Here is an 11,600-nt window from a genome sequence, read left to right as displayed (position 1 = left end):
TGCTTCCTCGTGGCCATCACCTCTTTTTTCTCCTTGCTTTGACAGTTGTGGAAATGATTTCCAGAAAGTCCCAAAGATCTGAGAATTTTTCTCCCCCTGCAGTGAGATCCTTGGCCCCGCTGCAGAGGGGCACTTTCTCTCCTGGGCTCGATAGCTCTTGAGGGACATACCCGATCCAAGAGGTCATCAACATCGAGAGGTGGCCGTTCACAGCGCTACATCTCGCCAGCCCTGGGGAGGGCCTTGGAGATTAACACCGAGCCCTTAGGCTCCATCCAGTGTGCTAAAGTCAGACATTTGCATGCCAGGAACCTGACCCATGTGCACAAACTGTTCATAGAATAAATCTCAGTTTAACCTTCATTTAAAATAAGCTTCCACTTTCCATAGCGGCACAATGCCCCTTTGAATGTTGTATTACTTTTAAATACTGGTGTATTAGGCTGCTCGGTACCATAAACTGCACACACAACAATAGGACCTGTTTTAAATGCAACCATTAAATTATTTAAATTATTTCCCCTTTCCATTATCACTAAGGGGCAGGAAAAGAGCATCGCATCTTTGTTTTGACTGAAGTAGAAGATGAGATCGTTCTTGCTTTGTCATACTCGATCGATGTTCTAGCTCCACTGAAGCTATTGAACATAAATTCAAGCCATACAAACATCACATACGCATCTAGACAGCGAGCTGCTTTTCTGCTTTCTACAAAGAAATGCTGAGAAGGGAATAAACTGATTTCTGGCCTACTTTCTTTTTAATAGAACAAGAAGCGCAAGTCTGTTTTGGCAGGGCTGCAGCCCAGGGCGCCGGTTCAGCTTTGTGCCCACTACCACTGGTCTCACGGAGAACGCTGCGATGGCTTTACAGCTGGGCTCGTGAAAGTATTTTGCCCTTCAGGAGGGAGCAAGTCTTACGGAAAATGGACTGACAACATCTTCTAACTAGGCATGGGTAATTCAGATCACAGAGCGTTTTCTGTAATTTATCAGAAGCATCTATTAAACCTTAATGAAGTAAAAACTTTTCAACATTTCTCAACTACAGCTGAAGTTGCCAAAAAAACCCCCACGCCGAACTGACATTTCCATCGCATTTGCTGTAAATCCTTTTACTTGTTTTGAATGAAAGGAAAAAAAAAATTAGAATTATTCAATTCTTGCTCCCTGACACAACTAACAAAAAGATACTGGCACAAGTATTGCTATGCCAACAGAAATAGCCCATATTTCATGCCAAGGAATATGATGTGCAGATTTTTATAGGCACCATAGATCATCACCATCCGTCTTGACAAGTTAATTGTCTGCAGTTTTTCTAGGAAAACAAAACTTAAAAAACTAACAAAACAAATTAAATTAGTTGAACGATGATATGGGCAGAGCATGAAGCATCATGGGTTTACTGCTCTGGAAATGTGCGGATTCCGATATGCTTGAGTTCACTCCAAAAAGAAAATTTAGAGTGGTCAAAGACACTGCTCTCAGTCCTGCTTATAGCAGCAATGTTACATACATAGCAAAAGAACTGCTTACGGAGCATGATCTCTGCAAAAAAAAACCCAGCTGAACTTGACAAATCTGGGAACAAAACATTAATTAATCAAAGTAGGGAATAGTACTCACAGGGTTTGTAAAGTCCATGGCAGTAATCACATACTGCTAAGGGTCAGTAATGCCATAGCTGAAGTCAACGGCAGTATTCACATACTGCTAAGGGTCAGTAATGCCATAGCCCATACAATTAAGTAAAACAGTACAAATTATACTAGATGACAACTTCCAGAAGAAAATATAGATGCAAGGACTTTGATTCTAACTAGCCAGCTTTTATGCATAAAAGGTATTTATTAGCTGTACTGTGGGAACACTTAAGGCTGCCATTTGAACAGCAGCTAAGCATTATAAAGGGTGAAGATTTATGCTACACAGAATGGAGAGCGAACTGTCCCTATCACATGCTCTTGGTTACGAGCAGCTTGACGCTGTGGACAGATCCGAGAATGCATCCCCAGGTGGATCCAGTGCACTAAAGTGTCGTGCCGGGAGACCAGCACCTTGCAGAAGAGCCTGTGGCAGCCCGAGAACTAACGAAGTGAGACAGGGACGTACCTCGAAAGCTCTGCCCGAGACCCTGGTGCAGCGGAGCTCTTCTCTGAAACAGGGCGATGCCTGCAGGTAGGAAAGGCAGGAGCAAACCCGGCACGCTGGGGACAAGCACGTTCATATCCCACACCATAATAAACTCTACCCAGGACACCAAAGGGAAGTACTATACCCTCAAAAGGTGTAAACGTTATTTCAGAATCCATCTCCAAGTTACCTCAGCGCTCATGGAAGTGAGCAGCATCTCCTCCGGTGTCTTTTTCTGACTTAGTAAGGCCAAGTTTAAAGCTCGCAGTTTCCTAAGAATTCAGTCTTCAAATATATACAAGGAAACCTACCACCTGCATTCACTAAGAAACTTTTTAAAGGGTAGAAGCTCTATTTGAAATGAAAAAAAAAGTTTAATTTTTTAGAGTCCAAATAATTTTTTTAAATCTTTCTCTCAATTCTTTATTAGTTCTTAACACCACACTGACAACCTCCCATGAGACATCCAGATTTTTCTCATGAAAAACTGGAATTAAAGAAAATAAAACCAGAACTTATTCTTAATATTCAATACAAGCTTCTAAATTTAGATCCAGATGACCTTGTCATTTAAATTTTCCACAAACAATGGTGGTTTATTCCTGGACAAGGAGCATGGGATTTGGCACCAATTGTATTTTTAAGTATAAAAAAGTCAAGGAGCCAAATACTCAATTGATGTATATGCCCAAGCCTCCATTAGTTTCCTCCGAGTTGAGACAATTTATACAAACCAAACTCCTAATTTTGAATTTTCACTGTAACTGCAACAGCTCCATATATTCACAAGGTGGCCCAAGCCAGTGCCTGCTGGAGCCATCTGTAAGGCTTAATTTGATTTCAATAAGAGTTCGATTAAAGCCCTAGAAGAGTTTACAACACAGTTTGGGTTTTTGGTTTTTTTAACATCTATGACTTCAAATTAACATTGGATGATTTGCTCTAAAAACAGAAGATTCCACTCAGGACTATAGAGAAGACATTCCAAAATAAATAATCTTTTGGAAAAAAATTAACTCTAAGAAATGTAACTGATTCATGCTAAACATGTCCAAAGCTGATAGTCAGCAGTTCTCTACCATACCATCCTCAAACTCCAGGGTGAGAGCACTTATGAAAATTTATAACCAAAACCAGCAGGGATTTTCATAAAGTTACAGAAGTGAAATTGTAAGTCAGAGAGAAAATGCTCCTTTAACCATAATATTTTCAGCGTAGATAAAATGCCAGCGTAAACCAGAATAAATTGTGGCGAGATGTGACCATCTCCCCCTTAACTAATTGACAGATAGCAGTAAATTAACAAGTGATGTTTATTAGTTTAATATTCAAATATGGTGAACAGAATCAAAAGACTGCTCCATATAAATGAGTGATTTTGAAACCCCTGAAATTACAATGCCGACTCGGCGAAGTGAAGTGCATTTGAACCCTACCTCTCCTCTGTCATAGCCTTGCACATCTCATCAAGAACTCTTCACAGACTACAACATTCAGGCACACAGATTCTTCTTCTCTCAGAGCAGTGCCAGGTGCTCTGTGGAGGAGAACTGGCACAGTTCTGCTGAAATAAAAAGACTGAGGCTAACTTACACTGAGCACACGCCCGGCCCTTGCAAATGAATTTCCCGTGGACCTATTTCTGCAGCCGTCAGCTCGGCAAAAAACCATTCTAACAGTATTTTTGCTTGATTCAAGGTTGCAGAATTTGGCCTCTACTCATTTTTGGGTCCTCTTGATTTGATGCCATATGCTGAAGTGCTAAGCATAACTTGGCAGGGGCTTTCCCCTCCCCCAGCATCTTCTGTTTGGTATAGACATTAGGAAATAAATTAACGAGTTATGCATGCTTTTCTTTACAGCAAAAAGAAGGAAAAAGTTTTCAGATAAGTTTCTGAATCATAAACCAGCAAAGATTTATAATAAAAAATTTATATGCAAACCTCTGCAGTGTACTGAGTTTAAATCAACCCCATTACATAAAGACCTTTGCCTTAAAACATGAAGTCAAATGCAAAAAAACCCTGATTGTAACCAGAGCAAAAATCTGATTGAATACAGCAGCAGCCACTGCTCATTAGTAAGGTGTCCCATGGACAGCTGTAAGAAGTCTGAAATCACACCACACAGCTCTCAAATTTTAATTCTTGTATGTAATAAGCGGAAGAATACTGCAACTATACCCAGCTCAGTCCCTGTAAAATATTTAAAGTTATTTCAAGTGTAAAAGGAGGACTACTTATCTGGAGGAACTACACAAATACCCTCTCTATCTCCCCAGCTGCAAAAGTATGAACAGTGTGCAAGACCAGAAACCTTTATGGACAAAGTTTATCTTCTGAGTTTATCTTCTGAGTTTTCATTCACATTTGTTTCTTTAATTTTTAAATAGCCCATAATTTCAAATTTTTTTTTCCAGTTTGTATTCCTAAAGGGCCAGGTTTGTGGAGAACTTAGCAGAACTCATAGAGATAAATGACCTGGTAACCATTCTTATCCCCAAAAGATTTAGATTAATTTGGATACAGCTTTGACAAACATTAAATCTCTTCTTTAATGATGTTCCTCAAACAAAACAGTTAGCAAAATATCTGAATTTCCTTGTATAATGTCACATTTTAATGTAAACATCAAATAATGTACCAAAAGTTTTACCGGGGGGAAAAAAAAAAAAAAAATTAAAGCGGCACAATTCTTTATACCACTGGAGAAGGGGGGAGGAAAAAGCCAGATTACAAACATTTACACATGCATAGTGGAAAAAAAATTAAACAAACAAACAAAAAAGTATTTTACTAAATTCACGCATTTTTTTAAAATAGTTATTAAATCTACTAAGCACCAACATACCTAAAAATTTATTTTCAGCTTCATGATTCATTTAAAAAACCTATCAAATTAACTTTTCAAACAAGCTTATATTACTAGCTTGTCCAAAAATAAAATGTAGAGTTTTTTGTTTTTTTGTTTTTTTTTTTTTTTTTTTGGGGGGGGGAGTTGTTTTTTTTTTGTTTTGTTTTGTTTTTTGTTTTTTGTGGGTTTTTTTATTGTTTTTTTTTAAAGTATACCAATACTTTTTATCTGAATGTTTCCAAACAATGGCATAGGTGTCTGCAAAGAATGCCTTTACTTTACCCTACAGTGGATGGAAAATACAATACCACATCATACAGAATCTAAAACTATAAAAGTCTGAGAATGCAGCATCCCTTCACAAAAAAGCTGATAAAACTGAAAGTATTTAGAAGATGCTGCACCTTTATTAAAAAAAAAAAAATTAAATGAATTTAAGCAGAAATAACATACATTTTTACATTAACTGGCCATTTCTGGTACAGAAACCCAGCATAGTATGCTAATGTTATTGAATAAATGTAAATGCTACTTACAATCTTCTTAAATACAATTTAGACAAACTTTTTTTTTCCTTTTTTTCTTTTTTCTTTTTTTTTTTCCTTTTTTAAAGTTGTACAGGTAACCTCTCAGCTGCTAGTTTAATGCAACATATCATTAACATTACACAAATTAAAAAATAACATGTGTGTGTTTTCCTACATAAAAGCTTCCAAAAAACCGACCCACATCAAAAAATGCAAAATAATGGAATATAATTAAAAAAATTAGTTGCAAGTCTAGCAGCAAAGCAATTAAGTGAGGATATATTTACTAATATAAACAAAGGGAATATTTGCAACTACAGGTGAAGCCCCAACTATCTTAGATCTACTGACACAAATAAAAATTAAATTCTCTCTAAAAAAAATAATCTGATTATTTAAAATAGGAGTAAAAGCCATTGCTACCTGATGAACTACCTAGGCTAAGTTCCTGAAACAAAGACAAAGGGTCGCTATTCTTTTTTGTCTGCTCAGGAGGAGGTTTGGGCTTTGGCGGAGCCCGCAGAGCACTTGCGTAGGACATGACAGGCTTGCTCCCACCAGCGTTCTGCTGGCTGTTGCTGTTCGACTCGACGATCTGCTTGTTGGGCATGAGAGGTGGGAACTGGCCAAGATGTTGTAGGACGCTGTAGTTGAAGGAATTGGATAGCTGTATGTTCTCGGCCTTCAGGTGTTCCTCTGGGGGCTTGACCGTCTTCGGTGGAGCTGTGAAAGGAGTAACCAGAGTTTGTCTAAATGAACAGCTCTGTCTTAGGAAATCTATCTCAAAGCAAGTCCTGAGGGGTACTGAAACTACTTCTCGTAACCTTCCCCCACCCAATTTTCTGTGTTTAGTCACTCTGGGTCCTAGGAAATTTCCTATTATTAAGTTATCTAGCTTCATTTCCAGCTACTGGATCTTGTATTATCCTTGTCAGCAATGCCAAGAACACTGACATTATTAAACGTATTCTCCATGCGCGCATACCTACAGAGTTCGTAACACTGAACCTGCAATTCTGCACAGGCGGATTTAGCAGATGCACTGAAGGTAAGCTGCTTCAGAATGGGATATACTCTAATTTAAACACTTTATCCACTGAGACAGCACAAAGAGTATTTCATTCTTCTTGCTTCATAGCTTAATAGGCTAAAATTAAAATTTACAGCACCATATATAATTCATTCTCAAACAGCAATTCAGACTCTTGAATGCCAACCAACTAATCATTGATATTTTAGTCTGAATGCATTCCTGCTAATTGATATGTTCTTGCTCCACATTTAACAACTCTTCTAACTACCAGAAAAAATGGTGCTTTAAACCATAGGTATAAAACCGCTTTCAAGTGAATTTCCTGAATCCTCAGGAGGTATCTTACTTTCGTCTGGAGAATTTTGCTGTTGTCTTACATAGCTAGAGAAACTTTACACTGAAATGCAGGTATACATTCTATCTAAAATAGGCAAGGAGTTAGGCAACAGATATATTCTGTAATTATTTCAATCTTTAAATGTATAATGTTATTTTTTAAGTGCACATACAAAAATGTACCATCAAATGAGTACAAAAGTAGAAAAACATAAAGTATAAAAACATAAAGTATATAGTTAAGTTTCTCACTGGAAGGGTCACACACAGGGTTTTGGTTTTGATAAAGTACACTGGGGGCAGGGGGGGCGGTGGTGCAAAATCCAACCGGTAGAAGAATGAATATGGAAAGAACATAAGCAAAACAGTTTTGCTAGCGTTGTTACGATTAAAAAAAACACCCTAGAACACAAGCAAAAAAAGCCTCCCAAAAATAACTGTAGCACTCGAGAGAAGTAATGAAAAGCAGGGCCAGAGGTGAAAGCTATGTGTGGTCGAGGTGCCTACCAGAAGAAAAAATATGAAATAAACACCTTGAGTAAGAACTTAAATAATTTTCCTTCTATCAACAGGAAAAGCAATGCAAATCAAGTCTTCAGATGGCAATTTTGGAAAGTGCCTGCGTATAACAACACTGAGCAATTTACAGCAGCTCTCCTTGCACTCCATAAATCCACGTTGATATAACCCAATACTTGTGCTGCAGCCATTTCTGATGTACAGGAAATATAAGCCCTTGAACACTCTGGTGTCATGATTGCTCACTCTCAGGCAATGAATACAGGCACAGGACTAGTTCATAGCATCTCATTCTCATGGGTTTTTATTTCATGGATAAAAATCAATAGTAACCAGAAACAGTGAAGTTACTGGTCATTAACCCTTAGCACTATAAAACGCATTTGGGCTTTAAATATGATCATCATAGGCAGTGAGCTGTAAATGCAGAAAAGCACAGCAGCCATAAAAATGGAGATTTGTTTGCATGAACTATTAGATACAGGGCAATGCTGCATATACATTTATTTACAAAACAGAAACCATGCTTAACTACAGTAAAAAATATTTTCATAGCAAATGCAGATACTAGTCAAAACTTGCCCCCTTCATTCAGGATTTACTATTTGACAGCAAATATATAGATACGGTCCTTTTTACATACACGCATTTCCTCTGAGGATTTTACTCACATGTTCTTAACCTCTACATTAAAGCAAAGAAATGTGGTATCAGCTGATCCCAACGTAATTTTGCCAGGGCTCCTGAGCTCCTATTAGATAACCACAGAGTCTAGAGAGCAACTTCAGAGATGAATGCCACTCTTGATGACACATAATATCATGCATTCAGCTCCTTGATTTTCAGTAAAAATATAAATAGATTGAAGGAGGTGCCCGGAACTTGAAGGTTTGAACTTAGCACAAAAGGTGCTGCCATAAGTTTGGTTTTGTAAAATAACATTTTCATGCTTTGTAAATGAAAATGCACATTAGGAACCTAACTCTTAAGTGCTGTCGGTGATATAAACTGCTTTGTTTCCATTCAGTCTACACTGCATGTTTCTACTTCACAATTACTATATATCAGGTTTATAAAATTTGTCCAAAAGCAATTAGATCTTTTAAGGGCAATAAAACCAGCTTATAAATATTTTTTCACATTATTAAATGTTTTTAATATTTGCACTGGAGGATTGTTCATATTTTTATTAATTTTTATTTTAATTATTTTTGGAGATCCTTAAAGCAAAATCATGGAGAAGAAACTGTACTATCCTGGTAATTTTGTTTTTCACAAACATTAAGATATGGAGAACAGAAGAATAGCTGCACTGCTCCAACGCCCTACTTGCAGCTTTTTTTAATCACTGAAAAGTTAATTTAGTTTCTCTCTGCTAAATCAATCAGCAGAGAGATTGCTACTACCACCAGGGAAGCCAGGTTCCAGTGCAATTCTTCCACGGTGAGAGTTTGAACTTCATCATTACTTTGATGAAGTACCAGAATTTACTAGGAAATACACTGAGATTACTAATTCAGTTTATGTTGTTTCTCCCCCAGACAGTAATATCAACAAGAAATATCAAGGATTCTGAAAACAAATAATCTATCTTGCAAATAAATCCCACCAGTTACCTTAGCTCCTTTTAGCAAAAACTCAGTTGCACTTGAAACCACTGTAACAGAATATGTGGGTTTACTAGAACTTTTGTGAGAAGACGAAGCAGTGTTGCTTTTTGTAGACGAGGAATACTCAACAGTATTCTTCCTTGGACATCAGCAATGTAACCAAATGTGAACAAGATAGCAAATGAAAACAGGATTATTCTAAGCAAACCTTTAACTACTAAAACAATGAATATTTCAAAAAATCTTTGCTTAAATAAGTTTCAGGATTTGAAGAGACAGCAGAAAATATTTTGTGAAAATTAAAAAAAAAAACAACAAAAAAACCCCAAAACCAAAAAAACCCAAACACAACGAACAACCAACCAACCCTTTCATTTAGACTTGCTCACTCCAGCCTAAATAGTCTACTTAATGGAGCAGACAGAGAAGAAGAGAAGCAAATATCACGTCTGTACCTACCTAACAACTCCCGGGGTGGAACTGCTCTGTTGGCTCCATTGCATGGAATGTTTGGGTATGGGGCAGAGGAGGAGGAGTTTATCCACAACTCAGGTGATGAATAGTTGAAAGATGACTGGTTACTGTGGTCCTGAAGCTCTTTACACTGACCAAGACTGTCTTGAGGAGTGCTTAATTCTTCAGAACAAGCCTGGACTGAACTAGAGGAAATTCTTCTTTGGTACAACGGCCTGCCTGGTCCTCTTGGTTCATACTGTGAACAAAAAAAACAAAACAAAAAAGAGGCCTTTTGCTCCTTTTATTCAACTGCATGTATCAAATACCATTTTTCCATCCAATTTTTTTCCCTGCAATGCCTTACAAATAAAAAAAGAAGTCCCTTGCATTTAGAAAAAAAAATCTAATACATTTCAAGTTATATGTTGTATATTGCAGTCTCTGATAATGTATTTTAATCACAGAAACCAGACACAGAATTTTAAAGGAAGTGCAAGAAGTGTCAACTGAGATTGCTTAATTTTTCTCAGCCTTTACATCTCGCACTCCTACGTGGGAGATGTATCACATAGTGAGGAGGAAGATACCCAGCATTTACAAATGAAGCAAAGGAAGCACAGAAACATACAAGAGCAAGAGAAAATGTTCCAATTACAATGTAGAGAGGAAAAAAATGGCTTTCAGTTTCAAAGGACAAATAAGTGACTTGTATACCAGGATCTGGGGAAGCCTGATACATTTGTATACTGGATTTTGTGTACATCCACACAAAAGAGGAGAAATAATGCAGAGAATTTTATCTGAAAACACAGAAGTTACTTGCTTCCAAAAACCCTGTAGATCATGTACATGAAAATGGCAGGAGGTCCATTAGTTAACCTGTTGGCTTGAAGAGTTCAGATTTAAGGACACGCTAAACTTTCTCAAGATTCAAAGTAAGTCTATCGTATTACAGTTTATATATTTTTTAAAAAATAAACACAGTATTTGCTCCCTTCTGCACTGTACTAACAAGAGCACAAATAACAGAAAAGTCGTAGAAGTAAATCTATATCTGGTAAAGGGAAAAGTAAACATCCTAATGAAATGTCATAAAAAATTAGCTAAATGAACGTCAAATAACTTGCTTGCAATGCCCCAATATTGTTATTATATCATCCACAAAACGCAGACAGGGGAAAAAAAGAGTGCATGAAAGAAAACTGTAATATCTCATTATAGCCACCACACTATTATGATATATCAATGGAACAGCACTTAGATATCCTGTCACTCTACTCTCTTGAGGATCTTCTTCAACAACAAAAACAACAAAATTCAGAAATTACTGCCTGAATCACAACCAAAAGTATATTTTTTTATTGAGTTTAATGGGCAATTTTGGTAAGCAATCAGGAAGTTATCAAAGTTGTGGACACTTGCAAGCCAAGGACCAGACAGAATAACTTAAGCATTCCCTTTGATACGCAGTTCAAATCTGGTTTGACTAAACACATGCAAAAGCTTTCAAGTATCAAGTCAATGAACAGTTATAAATGGTGACTGAGAAAAAAGTTTAGTAAGGATACTAAAAGTCATTACATCTCCCCTGATACCCGCCTTATATGAGGGATCTCTGTTAAAAATACACCTAAAACTGCATTTTTTTTTTTTGCATTTCTTTGTGTATTCAGTCCTACCTACCAGCTGAACTAGCAGTCTTGGAAACTTTACAAGCAAGTCTCTGTCTTGTAACACTTTCGCTGTATTTGGCACTTCTGTCACATATTTTGACAGGAAGAAGAAATAAGAACTAAAATTAATTTGCACTAATTACATAAAGGCTCACTCGTCTTCAGATAGCTGGAGCTGTCACAAACTCTATAGGAATATTTATTAGTTTATTACTGCTGAAAAGCCATTGTTCCTATGTCCCGCTGCACTGACAGCATTAACTGTTGTCACAAAGTACTAGATTTTATACAAGGTGGTATGGCTTAATGGACCGAGACATAGAATTTCTAAATGTCTATAAAACCAAACCTTATTACAGCTCTAGCTGGGCCTGAGGACTCCATTAACCTCTCTGGATCCGTACAAGACAGAAACTTGTAAAATGCACTGGAATTCAATTTTAGTTATTTTGCTCAGG

The 11,600-nt window shown here is 37.1% G+C and overlaps 1 protein-coding gene across 5 annotated transcripts in view; it reads right to left on the bottom strand.

Moving 5' to 3' along the window:
• Positions 1 to 3,430: 3,430 nt before the first annotated feature.
• HELZ (helicase with zinc finger) overlaps positions 3,431 to 11,600 on the bottom strand; it is a 92,008-nt gene continuing 83,838 nt past the window's right edge. For all 5 annotated transcript variants that reach the window (XM_069799329.1, XM_069799333.1, XM_069799332.1 and 2 more), the window contains 2 exons: positions 9,473 to 9,725; positions 3,431 to 6,238 (listed from right to left, as the gene is read on the bottom strand). In XM_069799329.1, the coding sequence (XP_069655430.1) occupies positions 5,907 to 6,238; positions 9,473 to 9,725 (585 nt within the window). In that variant the 3' untranslated portion in view covers positions 3,431 to 5,906. The remainder of the gene's footprint in view (positions 6,239 to 9,472; positions 9,726 to 11,600) is intronic.

This window comes from Haliaeetus albicilla, chromosome 12, assembly GCF_947461875.1.
Source record: "Haliaeetus albicilla chromosome 12, bHalAlb1.1, whole genome shotgun sequence".
Taxonomy (NCBI): Eukaryota; Metazoa; Chordata; class Aves; order Accipitriformes; family Accipitridae; genus Haliaeetus; species Haliaeetus albicilla.
This window is presented reverse-complemented; position numbering and strand designations above follow the sequence as displayed.